This window comes from Pipistrellus kuhlii, unplaced genomic scaffold, assembly GCF_014108245.1.
Source record: "Pipistrellus kuhlii isolate mPipKuh1 unplaced genomic scaffold, mPipKuh1.p scaffold_m20_p_1, whole genome shotgun sequence".
Lineage (NCBI taxonomy): Eukaryota > Metazoa > Chordata > Mammalia > Chiroptera > Vespertilionidae > Pipistrellus > Pipistrellus kuhlii.
In genome coordinates this window covers 93,733,722-93,750,561 of record NW_023425404.1, presented here as the reverse complement: position 1 = coordinate 93,750,561, position 16,840 = coordinate 93,733,722, and the positions used below count along the sequence as shown (strand labels likewise).

The 16,840-nt window shown below is 49.4% G+C and overlaps 1 protein-coding gene across 2 annotated transcripts; it reads left to right on the top strand.

Moving 5' to 3' along the window:
• The first annotated feature begins 15,441 nt into the window (after window positions 1–15,441).
• Window positions 15,442–16,238, top strand: LOC118729782 (UPF0450 protein C17orf58). Of its 2 annotated transcripts, none has more exons than XM_036457237.2 (2): window positions 15,442–15,928; window positions 15,982–16,238. In XM_036457237.2, the coding sequence occupies exon 1, from the start codon at window positions 15,559–15,561 to the stop codon at window positions 15,850–15,852; it is 294 nt and encodes a 97-aa protein (XP_036313130.1). In that variant the 5' UTR covers window positions 15,442–15,558; the 3' UTR covers window positions 15,853–15,928; window positions 15,982–16,238. The 2 variants fall into 2 exon arrangements, with proteins under 2 accessions (XP_036313130.1, XP_036313121.1); XM_036457228.2 differs by having other exon boundaries at window positions 15,443–15,923; window positions 15,970–16,238.
• The last annotated feature ends 602 nt before the right edge of the window (window positions 16,239–16,840 follow it).

The following is a 16,840-nucleotide window of genomic DNA, read 5'->3' as shown; positions in this document are numbered from 1 at the left end:
TCCCTAGCATTGCTTGCTGGCCCCCATCTGATAGAAGATAACAGTTCAGTTTAAATATCCCTGGAGAGGTGAAGCCACTGGCCTTACCCCCATGTTCTGGGGACCAATGAGCAATCTGAACTACCTAGACACAAAATCACTGGGTGCCTCCAATGGTGTGAGTTCTCTATCAGTAGTTAGAGGTCAAAACCACTTGGAGAGTAGGTTGCAAAGAGGACTCAGTCCTGGAACAGAAGCCAGAACCTGCAGCCTTTGAAACCTGCAAAGCTGGCTAGAGCCTATGATTCTGTGATGTTGGACTTCATGGTTACTTTGCAGGCAGAGCTCCAAGCCTTCTTGATAAAAAGTACTGTCGGCCTAATGATTGCATTAGGGCATTCAAGTTCAAAGCCAGTACAATGCTGGCATGCTCGAAGGAGAGAAGAATGGTGAGACAATGTGGGAGCTAGGGGCCCCCTGAGGCCAGCAGACTTTTCTGCTAAAAGAACCAACTCACCTCCTGGGGTCCCTGAGACCCAGCCCTACAGCCAGAGAAGGTGGATTTCTGTGACCAAATCCAGCCCCTCCCAAGGCCTGAGGCACACCAAGTGTGAGGTAGAGTGCTAAACACATACTGTACTCCCTCCCAGAAGCATCATTGGATTCCATAATTGTTGTTTTGAAAATCTGTCAGAGGCTTGGGGTAGGGAAGGGGAGGAAGGGGTGGGGGGGCGGGGGGGTGGTCACTGAGGCAGCTCATTGAAAAATGAGCAGACAGCAGTGAAGGAAACCAAAGCCTAGTTATGCTGGGGACTGGAGATGCTGAAAAGATGGTAAAGGGGCTATCAAGAGCCAACTGTGTGGAGGATGGTCCTCTGCTTTACTCCCAGTTCGCTCCCTGCCCACTTAGTCAGGAGCAGGGTGCAGCCTGCCTGCTGAGGACTTAGTGTGTGAACTCCTGCGGGGTGGGAGGCAGAGCTGCAGTGCCCAGAGGTACACATGCCGATTTCTGAGTGCCCCTGCTTGTTGCCCTGAGTTTGTCCCAGACCCAGACTGTGACCCTGGATCTAACCTGCGGTCCCCGCTTACAGACTGGATGGTGATCAGACTTAGAGAAGACCATGCCAGGACAGTATTCTTCTGTTATTCATTGTTTCACTAGGGGTACTTTTAACATGGAATTTATCTTTAGTAAGTACTTACCTTGACAAGTAACTTCAGAATTAATCTTTGAACAGTCCTTCAATATGGGTACTATTGTGACTCCCACTTTACATATGGGGCAATTGAGACACAAGAGGTGAAGTTAACTTGCCCTGGGTCACACAGCTAGTGAGTGACAGAAAGGATTTGAACCAGGCAGTCTGCTTTAGAGCCAAGCTGTCACACTTCCCTCCTTGTCTAGCCCTCTCTACTGCTGATGTGCTGTCTTAGCCAGCCTTCCAGATTACTCTCCTAATTCTTAATCTCTGGCCCCAACTTTAATCTAGGTGCTTCCCAGTCAGGCCTGCTCCCAGGCTCAGCCTCCCATTCTACAAACCTCTCCCCAACTCTGATCATTTCCTGGCTTCAGGAGCTGCCGCCACCTATAGTCCTGGTGTGCAGAGATGCTTGAGCAGGATCTCTGGGCAGAGACCCAGCACCTGGCATGCTCTACCATGTGGAAAAGCAATGGCAGCAGGCTAGAAGACCTAGTTCTGGACAGGTTTGCATCTGAGCTGTTCTGCAATGACAATCAGGACCCCACAAGAAAAAAGTGGGGTGGCGGGCTCTAACGGACGGTGCACACAAGTGGTGGGAGGCATTGAGGTGAGCTCCAAGAGAGACTTACCATTTGGGATGAGCCTGTCTCTTGGCACAGTCCTGCCAAAAGGCAGGAATTAACTGAGCTCAGAAAGAATACATCCTGTTTCAGTACTAACTTCCTTTCCTAGCTTGTAAAGGCCTTCATGACTGCACCATCACCCTGCTAGGGAATTCACATAACTATGGATGTCCCCACACTTCACAGCTGTGACAGATTTTTCTCCAAGTAATAGGGGCTCTCCACACCGATCAGTGAGGGATTAACAGAGCAGCAACCTCTGAGGACAAGCGGATTTAGAATCTGCAGCTGAAATTCAGACTGAGCTGCCAAGCCAGGCATTCTCTGTCAAGAGGCTGGTCTGGACTGAGAAAAAAAGACAAGTCTCCACCTCTGATTTTATTTCTAGGCTTCCTATACCTGCTGGCTTCAGTGCCTGAAGATGTATGTGGAGGGAGGGAGAGGAGGAGGGCAAAAGAATGGGGGGTAACTTTGCACCTATTGAGAGAAAGGCACTGTGCAAGGTGCTATCTGTGAAATACCTCCAGCTCTGGTGGCCAGTATTGAATCTTCATTTCATAAAAGAGGAAATGGGCTCAGAAAGGGAAACCCAACATCATCACACAGCTGGCTACAAAGCAATGACAACCAGGACAGCAATGCCACCGATGTGTCGGTAATTGTTAACAATCACATAGAGAACAAAAACCCATTAGGTAAGTATCATTATTCCTACTTTACAGATAAGGAAACTGAGCATAGAGATCTGTACTCCCACCCAGTGCCAGTTGTGCCTCCATCTTTTCTCCTTATGTCACAGAACTGTCGTGCGGACCAGCAAAATTGGGGAGCAGGAAACCCTGAGTTTCCTCCAGAAGAAAGAGGTCCGGGCCTGCCTTTGCTTCCTTGCTGGAGTGGGTGCACTTGCCCTCTGTTGATGAACTGAGAGCCCGGGGTCCATGCAGGTAACTGTGGCTGTTTCTGTGTCCCCAGAAAGCTACAGCAGGTGTTCTCAGGCCTGGGATGGAGGGTGGAAGCTGGTTTAGCTGTGGATGGGGAGTGGATGAATGAGTGGGAGAATAAAGAGCACATGAACAGTTGAGAATGAAAAGGTGGGTGAGGGAGGGAGAGATAGACAGACAGGAAAACTCAGAGATAGAAACCGAGGCAGAGAGACAGCCACAGGGCTGAAGTCTCCCACTGGCAGAGCTAATGGAGGGCGGGGCTGGCTCTCGAGAGCCCAGGGAGAGCCCTTGCCCCTAGGTGGAAAGGCTGTCTGGGCAGGGACATGTAGGACAGCCCTTGACGCATACACATGTGGTGGGTTATTACCCCAGTCATATCTCACTGTGCCACTTGCAGCAAGGTGGCCTCCCTAAAGTAAGTGGGTCGGAGACTGGAAACTTAACCCAGAGACTGAGGCGATGATTAAGGTCCCTCGGCAAGTTGGTGGCTCGTGGATTTGGCTGGGAAGTTCCATCATTTGGGCCAGGGCACTCTTGAAGGACAATCAAGGGGCAGAGGCCGTGGCCAGAAAAGTGATGGGTGAAGAAGCCTTTCCCACCAGCCTCTCCCACCACCTAAGAATTCTTACTAAGCGGGTCTTCCTATCAGAATCACACTCGGTAGCTGCAGGAAACCATCGGCATCCCCACCCTTACTTCCCAAGCCCTGAGTGCCCCCTGATTCCGCAGCAGTTGGAAACACAGTAGTGAACTCGGCCTGCCCAGCATCCAGGCACAGCCCCAGGGGTTCCGGTGTGTTTCCCTGTGTGTCTCCTCGGGGGATAACATGAGTGCTGGCAGGGAACGGAGTGGGGCTAGAGGGGAATGGCTAAGGAACTTTAGTGGCAGCTGTGAGTCTAGCTGGGAAGTCTAAATATATAAGAGTCAACTTGGGAGGTCGTTTTAATCGTGGTGGCTTTGCGAGGGGCCAGCGTGCCAGTTCAGGGGCTTCAGCCTCATGCCAGGCATTCCGGAGGACTTCACACAGGCTTTCCTGCAAGCTTGCAGTCAGAGATCTTGTCCTTTTGATGCTTCCCCCTGGCCTGGGACACAGACGCAGCCCAGACCAGGCTTAAGACATTGCCTCCACTCCTCACCAGGCCCTTCACTGCATGTGCCCCAGGCCCGAACCTCTCTCTCTGTTCTCCTGGGAAATGGGGTCCACAGGCCTCAGTGTGAGGAAGACTGAATTTTGAGGCCCTTCTCTTCCTCTCACGCACTGCGCAGCCCTGGGTGAGTTACTCGAACTCTTTCCTTCCCTTACAGGGATGATGGGTGGACAGTCCTAAGCACAGCAGTGAAGAGGTGGTCCCCAGCAGAGCTCAGCCAACTTTGGCTACAATTATAAGCTGTTTTAAAGCACTTGGCATAGAGTAAATATGCACCTTACAAGTGTAAATAATCATTAATTATTATGATGACTAATTATCATTATTGTTGATGATAAACGTTAAGAACTGCTGCCCAAACACCAGCTCCCCCATCAATCTGTCCGCACTTAGTTATCACTCCTCAACCACAACAAACGTTCAGGCACCCAGAGAGAGCTGGTCCCACGCAAGCAGACAGGAAGCAATGTCCTGCGTCCCCCACCCACCCCCGCCATCTCTCGCTGCCCCTCCCAACTCCCCCCCAGCAGCACTGCTGGGCTGGGCTCATCCAGGCAGGTGACATTCACCTGAACACACACACCCCATCTGGCTGTTCAGGCTGCTTACCTTCTGTGTCTGCTTGGCTCCTCTGCCTCTGGGGTGTTAAATATTTTGGATAGCAACTAAACCAAAGCCCCCTTTTGCAGCTTCTTGACTCCTGACTCACATGCAATGAGGCAAACCTAAATGGAGAAACTGACCTGGGAAAATCCTGATAAGGTCCCAGAACTCTGCCTGTGGGTGAAGGCAGACAGGTAAGGAGCAGGCTCCACTGAGCATGTACATCTCAGCATTATCCTGAAAAACAAGTCAGGGCAAGGCCTGCAGAGATGCCCAGCTCAGCCCCATACTCGTGGGAGCTCAGTAAATACATGGTGGATGGAGGGATTGATGGATAGGAAGAAGTATATCAATCATGCCTTTTTATTTTCTGTATGTCTGATGCTTTGACATCTGGGGCTTTGCAGGTCCTGGAGAGACCACACCTCCTAAGTTCAGTCCATTTCTAGAGCTCAACCTGCTTGTGAGTACAACATGCCCATAGCCCACCACCTCCTTTACCAGGCTCTCACACTAGGCCACATGTGTCAAACACAAGGCCCGCGGGCCAAATCCGTCCTGCCAGGCCTTGCAATGTGGCCCGCACCACGCTGTCATCACTGCACTCCGCTGCGTTTCCATCACAATGACAGTTTATGACTGTTCAGTAAACCATTCGGCCCACGATTTAGGCTGGATTTTAGATTTTGGCCCCTTCTCTGATTGAGTTCGACACCCCTACACTAGGCAAACAGCCCTGTGCCATAGTTGCTGACATTACTCAAACTAGCTAATTCTAATCCTGCTGCCCATGGCCTACCTATTCCTTGCCTTGGAAACTACATTAAATACTCTTGTCCACGTTTTTCTCTCACTCCCTCTGCCGACTGATGCTAGTACTTCCCAACGTGCCTGCATGGTGTGGCATGCCCTCCTCTCCTGAGCAATAAACTACCTTTTCAATAACAACCATCTGCTGGTCTAAGGCCTCATTTTAAAATAGGGAGGGGTGGAGGGAGAGAAAAAAGGAGGAAAGGGTAGAGGAAAGAAAGGGAGGGAGGGAGGGAGGGAGGAAGGACCTAACCCACAGTTTTGCTCTATACTTTTAAAAAAGCATCTTCCTCAGAGCAGATTCTGATGTTTGGGAAAATGCCCCTTCAAGGTGCCATAGCTGAGATTAACAGGACATGTGCTCAGTACTTCTGGGGACAGTCTTGAATTTGAATAATGACTCTGCTGTTCACTGACTATGAGAACTTGGACAACTGATTTGATATCTCTTGACTCATTTCCTCAACTATTACATACATACACCTATCTTTCAAGTTCTTTGATGCTAGAAAGAGATGAAGCATGCATAGCACAGAGCCCAGCTCATAGCATGTACTCAATAAATAATTATTATTAATGCTTGGCCATTCTGCAGTCCTGCACCCGAGTGCCATCTGGTAGACAGACTGTGCTATTTGGTCTAAATGTCATCCTCACCCAGAAGCCCCTATTTGGATCTCTTGGTCTCAGCTTCCCAGAAAGTTGTCTTAACCCCCTGCCAGTCCCTGGCCCAGAGTTCAGGCCCAGCAGGCAGAACACGTGATGTCCTGTGGGAAGGGACATTGCCCTCTGGTCTGGAGCCACACTGACCCCTTCCTGCTGAGATGATGTTTGGCTTTCCCTGCTGCTTTTAAAGTGAGGAGCTGCTGGGCCTTTAAACTGGAATAGCCTTTTGATATCCCCATTTCCCCATGCACCATCACTCAGAAAAAAGAGAGGAAAAAAAGACAATTTTAAAATGGCTGCTCTTATGATGGACGAGATTAATGGATCTTGAAGAGCAGCCAGCATACCAACTGCTCCTGCAGCCACGATGAAAGCTAATAATGTAGAAAATTCTGCCAATTCCTTTAATTCATGAATATTTAAGTCTGTGAAAAATCTGTCAGATTATATCTTTTTTTTCTTTTTGGTGATTTTCCGCGTAAGTACATTTGTGGCAGCCTGCCAGTTGCTCAAGAAACTTCAACGGGAGCAAAATCACCTTTGCTGTTGTTGCTGCTACAGCTGCAGTCTTCTAGCTGAGTTTACCTCCCGCCCCAGGATGAGTCTGTTCTCTTGAGACAGCCAAAGGCCCCTTGGGACCTCAGCAAAGGCGATTCCCCTCCTCACCTAAAGTTTGGCAGGGCCTTTGAGAACAGAGCCCAAGGCTTCCCAACTGTGTTCCATGGCACCCACGGCTTCCTCCAGGACCTAGGCATCCCGGAGAGGTCTGGGGGGGAAATGCTGAATGGATGGGCTGTGGGATGTAGCCCCCACTTTCACCAAGGAGTTCTGCTTTGTGCACTGTGGGTCCATGTAAAATTCCCTCGGAAAGAAGTGTTGGCCAACATTTTAAAAATTGAAAAGAGGTGGTATGGAAACCACAGCTTTAGCTCATCTCTCAAATAACATGGAGAAATTGAACCTCCACAAGAGTGAGCAGTTTGTCCACGTCACAGAAAACATTTAGCGGCAGCCCCTGGGCTAAGGCCAGGGTCCTCAACTCCAACAGCCTCTCCTTCCAGCGCCCTCCGCTGACCTCCGCCCCCTCCCCCACAGCCCGTGGAGTGGGATGATGGCGCAGCTCCCCCCTGTGAACGGGCCTCTCTGAAGCTTAGAAGTTTCCTTGAAGAGACAAGAGAGAGACAAAAGCAGGTTGATTAGTGACCTGGAGGGAGGGACGGCCAGCTTCAGAGATGATTATCATTAAGGGACTTGGCTGAAGGAAGGAGCAAGCTGCTTTCTATAGGAACTCCAGTTTCTCGTTTTGTTTCAAGAAAGCTGGTCCAAGTCAGCTGGCAGGAGAGCGAGGCAGAGGCCACGGGTCTGGTCTCAGTGGCCCCGGTTCAACACTTGCTCCAGCTGGTCCCGTCCTCCCCGGGCAGCCACAGCCTCCCCACAGCCTGCCAGGCCCATCACCCCACCCAGCCGGCCGGCCAAAAGGCTAAAATCATCAAGTCTTTGTGCTCCTCCTTTAGACGCTGTGTAATTAGGCAAACACTTTCTGGTGGCGGTGAGCGGGGTTGTGAGGGATTGCTGAAGGAGCTCAGATGCGCTGGGCACTTGGTCTGGAGCGGAGCGCAGCGCAGCGCACGGAACCGCTCCCGGGATGCTGACACAGCGCCTGGCCTGCGTTCCTCAGCCCTTTCCTTGAGAGTTTCCTCAGCCCACCAGGCCAACAGACTGACTCATGAGAGTTACTTAAAAAGTAAATAAATACCCTAGGCCCCGGTGCCCGGTACCCAAAGCAGCAGAACGAGTCCCTACTGCTCTCTGGCTGGTTTCATTTTTCCTCTTTTTGTCTTCTTGTTTGAAAACTATGAAAGTGAAACCGCACATCTCCCCACCCCCTGGTTGCTCCGTTCCCACGGTGTGTGTGGGGAGGGGCAGCTAGAGGAGAGAGAGAAGGGGGCGAGGTCTGCCGACCACAGGACCCCTTGACAGCTTCCTGCTTCCACTGCCCAGCTGGAAGCATGTGCCTGGCGGTGTTAGGTGACCCCATAACGTAGCCGGAACCCACCTGAGTGTGACTGGGTTCATGGCATCAACAGCTTTATGAGGAAAATAGCTTCTAGATGAGGAAAGAAAGGCTACTCCCTTTGAGATTCATACATAGGCCTCACGCTAAGTAAGGGAGAGTGTGGGGGGTTGAACTCAATACTCTTCATTCCTTAAATAACATTTTAAGTGCACCAGGTGAGTAGGTGAGCCTATGGGATGATTAATGCCCCAGGAGAAGTCCATGGTGGCTATAGCATGGGGCAAAGGCTCTGGCCTGGCCTGATAGGCCTGAGCAATGAGTAGGAATTAAGCCTGCAAAGCATTCTTGGCAGAGGGAAAGGCAGGAGCAAAGACGCTGAGCCAGAGGACGGTGGGCTGGATGCTGACAGAGGTCAGGGAGCCGGGGGCCCATGGAGCCGAGGGCAGAGAACTTAGCAGAGCCTTGTAGTCCAAGAAAATAATTGGTGCTTCATATTAACAGCAAGGGAAGCCTTCGGTGAGTCTTAAGCAGCAGCATGATCAGATCTGGGTGTTTTTTAAAGGAGTCCTTGGTTGGTTCAGGAACAGTGAACCAGAGGGGCAGGAGTGGATTGGGGGGGAGGGGGCGCGTTGCTGAGACATAGGAGGCACCGGTGGCTCTGGTTTGGGATCTAGCTGAGGACACAGGCTTTCTGAGGCCTCCCACCCCCTGTTCCCTCACCTCACCTCAAAGAGGTTTTCAAGGATCTAACAGCTAATTAAGGTAATTTCCTAGTCAGTGCTGAGTTTATAGATGGTGAAGTTAGGCTCCAAAGGGCAGAATTACTAGCCCTCCGCTTCCAAGCACATGAATAGCCATGGTCTCAACTCTGTGCTCTAGCCCCTCACTAGCACCTCTGCCACCCAGAACTCAGCACCCCTGAGGTCAGGGTTGGATGACTACAAAATCAGCACCCCTTTCCTCTCTTCCCTCTTGTCTTCACACTGTTGAGTCTTTCTTTTGGTCAGTCCTGTGTGTCCATTCTAGTTGCATCTTGAAATTTGCTTAACCAAGTCCCATCAACATTGAAAAGGGCATGTTTCCCCACCTCTGCACTCACCACTCCTCCCCCAGGAGTGCTCTTCTGTCCTGGTTCAGCTGCCTGGGGGTTGTGACCAGGTGCTCAGTGTCTGATGAGAGCTCAGGCACCTTCCCCTAACTCCCACCCCCACCCCACTCCACCTCACCCTTTACTCCTTTCCAAGGTTGGCTGAGTCAAGGGCAAGGGGGATTGCTCAGAGTTTCATAGGCATGGAGCTACTCTCCCCCTTTTCCTCCCACGGGAGCTGAGCTGACCCTCTGATTTGGCCTAGGAGGCCTCAGGCTAGCTGGGGCACTAGGTTTGGGGATAAGTGCCTTCTCCTGCCCTGGGTCTGTCCCTCCTTCAACTGTCCCCACCCCCTTACAGACAGAGCAAGATTTGTCTGGGTCTGCCTAGGTTAAGGGGCAGCAACTCCCAGAGTCCTGCTCTGTGCCCAGGCACCTAGGTGCCAGATCTGTAACAGGTCACTGTGGCCCTTCTGCTCTTGTAACATGAAGGGCCCTCTGGAAACTCATGGGGAAGGTGACATCCAGGGATCCCTGGAGCATTTGAACTAACACTATCCCGAGAGCATCATAGTCTTAACCTGATTTATTTTTAGTACTCAGTAAAGGCTATGTCTCTCCTATTGATATTGAGAGAGAGAGAGGTTGGGGGGGGGGGGGGGGGGAGAAAACATCAATTCTAGAGAGAAACATTGATTGGCTGTACCCCTCTTCTCTTATGTGCCCCAACCAGGGACCAAACCTGCAAACTAAGTGTGTGCCCTGAGTGGGACTCAAACCAGAAACTTTTTGGGTGCACAGGATGATGGTCCAACCAACCTGGCCAGGAATTGTCCTATTTGTAACCCCTGTTCTGTAGATGAGGAAGTGGAGGTTCAGAGTGACTAAGTAATTCACTTACAGCTAAGTGGGAACCAGCAGAGAAAGCCAAGCCTGTTCCTTATTTGCTTCTTGGATTGGTGAGGAGGAGGCAGAGGGGATCTGAAGGCCATGCCCCATCAGCCAACTCCTGAGCAGCCCAGGCTGAGGTCTGGCACACAGAAATGAGCCTCTTTGCCTGGAACCACACTCCCAACAGCCAGCATGAAGCCAGCTTCCAGACCAGAGGGCTAGCCACAGGGCCACGTGGAGCGCGAGGCCCTAACCTGCTCAGGCTCCTCAGGCCCCAATGTCACCCAGAGCAGCCACCTGAGAAGACAATTAAAATTTAATCACTCCAGCTCTCCTAGGCAGGGTTTCTACCCCCATTCCTACTTACCTCTCACCCCCCATCAGCCCCATCCCTCCCTACCCTTCTTCAGCCTCCCTTCCACCCCAGCCCCTCACTACCATGCAGAGCGGCCTCTCTCTACTTCTCCACTATCAAGGCAAAGTGATTATCAGAGTGTGGTGAGAGGGACTCAGGTGGATTAATGAAGCAGCGGGCCCTGGCAGGGCAGCCTGCTCGCTCACCAAACTCACTTCATGAAAACTTATTGCTCAGAAAACATTGTGAACTGACTAATTCATAAGTATTTAATGCCCCCGCCTAGGAGCAGCCCAGTTTCTGAGATTAATTGCCTCCAGGACAGCGGAGGCCAGGTTGTCTTCTTTCTGCTCCCTGTGCTTCTCCGGCCAGCCTGCCCCAAGGCCGCTCTCACCAAGTACCCACAGGTGGTTTCCCTTCCCTGCCCTGCTGGCTGAGGAGCAGCCTGGCCCTGCAGCATCATCCCTGGAAGCTGTACTCAGGATGCTTCCAGGCCATCTCGCCAGCCCCTCAGCCCCTGCCCAGCCAGCCAGACACCCCAAGTCAGAAAGGGGAAGAAGCCTGGAGGAGGGACAGAGAGGAGCCAGAGAGAAACACAGGAGACAGACAGAGAGGAGAAGGGAGACAGTAAGGGTAGAAGGAAGGAGAAAAAGAGGGAGCAAGGGAGGGAGGTAGGGAGGAAGGGAGGGAGGGAGGGAGGGAGGGGAAGAGAGGGAGGGAAAGGGGGTGAAGAAGTGGCCTGGGAGAGCATGTGAGTGAGGCCCAGTCTTGGCTCTCCCAGTGGGATGTCGCCCTGCCTTGGCCTTGGGAGGCACCAGTCTAGGACCACACACAGGACGAACCTACAGGCCTATGGAGCAGACACTTCCAGTGCTTCAGAGGGAGGCAGGCCAGCTGACTGCCCTCCCATTGGGGTGGGCAGGAACAAAAGGAGACACCAGCATGCAGACTCACTCCCATGAGTGTCTGGCCCTGTGAAGTCTTTATTTTCACAACCCCTCCTCCTCCCCTTGGGTCTCCATGGGGGCTAGTCTCCATTTGTCCCTGCCCCACAGCTCTGTTCCCCTGAGATTAGTTTCTAGGATTGCACCCTCTTAGGCTCCTTTGCTGATTTCTGAGGGGGGCAGTCAGCCAGAGAGAGGCCCAGATGAGGTGAGAAGGTGAAGGAAACACCTTGTATGTTGCTGGCAGTCCCTGTACCCTCTATGACCACAGCACCTCCTGCAGGGGTCTGGTTCTTCACAGGTCCTCATAGCCCTGTTCCTCCCCACCCCTTCAGGCCCAGAGTGGTAGCAGCTTTCACCTTGCTACTTTCTAGGGGCTGCAGCATCCTTCCTTCCATCCCTCCCTCCCACTCCTGCCCCTCAGGAGGAGCCACTGCACTCAGTTCCCTGGCTTGAACCATGGGGCAAACCCTTCCTGTGGGGTGCTGACAGGCAGCTGACAACCTCGCCTCTCACTTGCTCTTCCTTTTGGCCCCTCAGAGAAGAGGAAGAGCTGCCACATCCAGGCGGGTGGCCTGGGATAGGAAAGAAAGTGGCTTTGGAGATTAGGCAGGCCTGGTACCAACAGCCATGGGACTTCGGGCCAGTCCTTTACATTCTCTGAGCTTCAGTTTCCTCCTCTGTAAGCTGGAAGTAATGGGAGCCAGTTTCCTCAGGACATGCGAAGGTGAAATGAAACCCTCTGCACACTCAGAGTCCTCATTCTTTCTAGAGACCTAGCATTCACCCTCCCCACCCCGTTAGCTCCACAGAATTCCTCCTGCACCCTCTACATCCCAACAGGCTGAGATCTTTCCACAGTAGCCCAAGGGATCTCTGGATCCCACACCCTCTGACCCAGATCTCAAAGCCACAAAAGACAAATGACTGCCGTGGTTCCTGATGATGGCCTCAGACCACAGGGAGCCTGCTGACCCCTCAGCCCCAGAAGTAGAGATTGCTCCTGAGCCTACCCTGTAGGGACCCCCTACCCCAATTCAAGGAGCTCACAGAATGAAGGAAGGGGACACGAGTATGTCTGCCTCAGCTTTCAGCCTTTCTCCCCACTTCTTCTGTGTCCCCCATCAGGCAGTCTGAGAGTAATACAAGTGGCTGATATGTTGACACTTCCTCTTTGCCCATGCAGTGGCAGAACAGCAAAGACACAAAGCTCTTGGACCTTAGCTCAGACAGCCTGGGTTCCCATCTGAACAGAGGCTACATCAAAGGTGCACCATGTGCACTTGAGCCAGCTGCTCAGAACTCAACATCAGTGCCTGTCAGCCCTGCCAAGGGACTCTGAACCAGCCTCAGTATCCAGAAAAGCCATCCAGGCTACTTTTAAATAGTAAAAGCAATCTGACTAATGACACAGAACTGGTTGCTAATTTCTCTTATACCATTAAAAATGTATTTACCAAGTGTCTACTATGTGCCATGCACTGTAATGGTTGTAAGGTAAGAGGAAAAGCTAACAGAGACCTGACCATGCACTATGTATGTCTTGCATTGCCAGGACTGACCAGCAAACCTTGAGCAGTGAATGAATGGATTACTCTGACACAATCTTTGCTGTGAAAGAGAGGCTAAGGGACAGCCTGGCCCAAGTGATGGGGCAGCCTCATTAGGACTTCATTGGAATTTTTATCTTTAGATACAATCAGTAGGGTGAGCAATCTTGAGAGTATACATGGGCATCCCTGAATTAAGCATAAGGATTCCAGTAAATACTCAGAGGTCTGCACATACACAGACGTAGTTGGGAAGGTCAAGGGATAATTAGGGGCACTTCCTTCGACACTCCCCTAAGTTGGAATTCTGATAAATAGGGCAGGCAGCCTTCCACACACTTCCCCTTTATCAGAATGTCCTCCTTACAAACTTTTCAACCTAGTCTCGTGTGCTCCCCAACATTGCTTGAGAGTTTTATCTATTTCCTAAGAGCAATGGCAGGCTATTAAACTGTTTGGGGGAGAGATTTGTGTATTCAAATTTGCATTTTGAAAGAATTCCTATAATTGCAGCATGAAGAACATATGGTGGAACTAGACGGGTCATAGAGATCACTAAGGGAGGGGAGGACTTACAGAAATCAGATGGAACTCTGTGGTGACCATGGGGACTAGTGATGGAGATATAAGAAATGGAATTGGTGTTGAAGGAGAAGGATGAAGAAGTGTGGAGAATGGTGTGAATAATATTGGAGAAGTAAAATTGATAGGGTTCAGTAAGGAATTTAAATCAAAAGGGTATTTGGAGAGAGAAGAAAGGGCAAGGGTTTTTGCACTGTGAAGCTGGTGGACTGTGTTACCATTTAGTGAGGTAAGAAACCCTGGAAGCAGGACCAGCTTTAGGGACCATAGTAGAAGGAGAGAGGTCATGGCTCTGATTTTTAATATACTAAGTTTGAGATGATGTTGAAGTATTCTTGAAAAATTTCAAGTGGACAGTGAGATACATGAGCATAGTGCTAAAAAAAAAAAGAAAGGCAAGTTCAGTGACAATTGAGAAGATAGTTCAAGCCAAGATTGTGGATGAAATCTGCTGAGAAAAGAGTTTAATGAGGAGAGAAGAGGTCCATGCTGTGAGACATCCTAAAATGTAAGGGCAGATAGAGAAGGGGGAAGTTTTGAAGGAGCAGAGAAGCAGTCATATAAGAGGTAGGAAGAAAGTCTGATAATTATTGCATCTGAAGCCAAGAGGCTTATATAAAGAATGAAAGTGCAGTGTTATGGGAGATGAGGACTGAAAAGTGTCCACCAGATGTAGCAACATGGAGGTCACTGGTGCCTTAGCAAGAGTTATTTTAGGAAGACTAGTGGGGCTAGAAAATATTTCATTAAAAATTTACTCATCATCTACTCCCTCTAAGGCTCCTTGGTCTGGGTATACTGGGTATCCTGTGGTACCAGGTAGATCTACTCACCACATCCTTTTGGCCCCCTACCTTCCAGGAACATGATAGACTTCTGCTAGTTGGTTGATGAGGCCATGTGACTAGTTCTGGCCAATAAGTTATGAGCAGAAGTCATTTCCATGTTGAGCAGGTAAGAGATGCACGAGGCTGGTGTGGGACTGGCAAGGTTCCAGGTGGTAGCTGTTCTCTCAGCCTGAGCCTCGAGTTATCATGATGAGCAAGTCTCCTTGCCATCTTCCTTGGCAGTGCTCTACATTCAGCTCAATATTCTGTAGACATCACACTAATAGAGAAGTTTAGTGAGACATTCAAGGACCTTAATGAGAATGCAAAATAAATAAATAAATAAATAAATAAATAAATAAATAAATATTAAAAAACGGAAAAGGACAGAAATTAAGCATACACTGTCTGAAATAAAGAATATACAGAAACTCAACTGTAGATCAAAATAACCCAAGAATCAAACCAAAGATCTGAAACCTGAGGAAACAAAAAACACCTAACCAGGAAAACAAAAAGAAAAAATAATCCAAAAATATGAAGATAGTGTAAGGAGCCTCTGGGACAACTTTAAGTGTATAAACATCTGAATTTTGGGGGTGCCAGAAGAAGAGATAGAGCAAAATATTGAAAACCTATTAAAAGAAATAATGACAGAAAACTTTCCCTCCCTGGTGAAAGAAGGCGCACAGAACCCCAAACAAGAGGAATCCAAAGAGGACCACACCAAGACACATCATAATTAAAATGCCAAGGGCAAAAGACAAAGAGAGAATCTTGAAAGCAAGAGAAAAACAGTTACCTACAAGGGAGTACCCATACGACTGTCAGCTGATTTCTCAACAGAAACTATGTAGGCCAGAATGGAGTGGCAAGAAATATTCAAAGTGATGAACAGCAAGAACCTACAGCCAACAAAACTATCATTCAGAATTGAAGGTCAGATAAAGACCTTCACAGACAAGAAAAAGCTAAAGAAGTCCATCACTTTGGTCCATCACCACCAAACCAGGATTACATGAAATGCTGAAAGGTATTATTTAAGAAGAGGAAGAAGAAAAAAGTAAAGATAAAATTATGAACAGCAAAATGACATCAAATGCAAACCTATCAACAAGTGAATCTAGGCGCGCTGCCGCGCCGCCCGCGCTCCCCGGGGCAACGCGGAGCCCGGCGCTGAGCCCTGTGCGCACGCCTGCAGCGTGGAGCTGGACGAGCGCGAGTCCTGCGCCAGCGAGTTCGCAGTGAACGGCATCGTGCACGATGTGGACGTGGTGGGCCCGGGCATCCAGCTGGTGACGCTGCTGGTGGACCGGGACGGGCTGTACAAGATGAACCGCCTGTACATCACCCCGGACGGCTTTTTCTTCCGCGTCCACCTCTTAGCCCTGGACTCCTCCAGCTGCAACAAGACATGCCCAGAGTTGAAACCCGGCAGCAGGTATATTGTGATGGGCCACATCTACCATAAGAGGCGGCAGCTCCCTACAGCTCTGCTCCAGGTCCTAAGAGGGCGGCTCCGGCCAGGAGATGGACTGCTCCAGAGCAGCAGCAGCTACGTGAAAAGGTTTAACCGAAAAAGGGATGTGCAAGTTCAAGGTGCAATTCACACCCAATGCATTTGAACTTACCATCCCAGCATGTCTGGATCATAAGAGACTTGGAATTGATTAAGACAGGAGAGGTCTATCTTCATGTAATCATGTAATCCCTGCCCCTAAAAACCTGTGTTTTGTGTGAAGGGCCATTGTAATGGGACCTTCCTTTACAATAGGGCACATGGCTCTTTTTTATGAACTAGTTGCATAGTTCCAACTCTAATCGTGAAGTTTGTCACCTTCTTATTTACAATATGCTTCTTAAATGTATGCTTCTGAACTCTGTGGCAGAGTTATTCTTAGTGCTAGTCATGCACCTGGCTACTGACCTGTCCCATTAACAGATCACTGCTTAATGCTGTTTATTTTTAATTATTTTAATTTAAATACATTCTCAGTAGAAATCGTTCACACAAAAAAAAAACATTTCCTTGATTTTATATACAACATTGAATAGTTTATATCACGTATCAAACCAAATGGCATACCTACAGCATCACATTTTAAGTTCTGTACATAACAGTAAGTGCACTAGTCAAAGACATGTATGGTGTCATATAGATCAAACATATGAGTCAGAGCCCCAAGACACGTTATGAAGTTTTACACTTAAAGAATATTAAAGGGCTTAATTCAAGCAAAATATTACTCAAACAAGTGTTTCTGATGTACCAAAGTGTAAGATAGCTTATTTTCATGCCTCCCTGCTCCTAAAAACCTATGTTTTGTGCAGAAACTGTGAGCTACCCCAATGATAAACATAGTCAGGGTGTATCTGATGTCATTTTTCTATTAAGACCAAATATCAAGTTTGTTTAGTAAAGCAGTAAACCTTGCCTTGAAATCAGAAAAAAAAAACACACAAAAAAACACACAAGTGAATCTAAAAATCAAGTGAATAAAAAAATCTGATGAACAGAACGGACTGATGAATATAATATAATCAGGGACACAGAAAGGGAGCAGACTGACAATTCTCAGTGGAAAGGGTGTGTGAAAGGTGTGGGAAGAGATT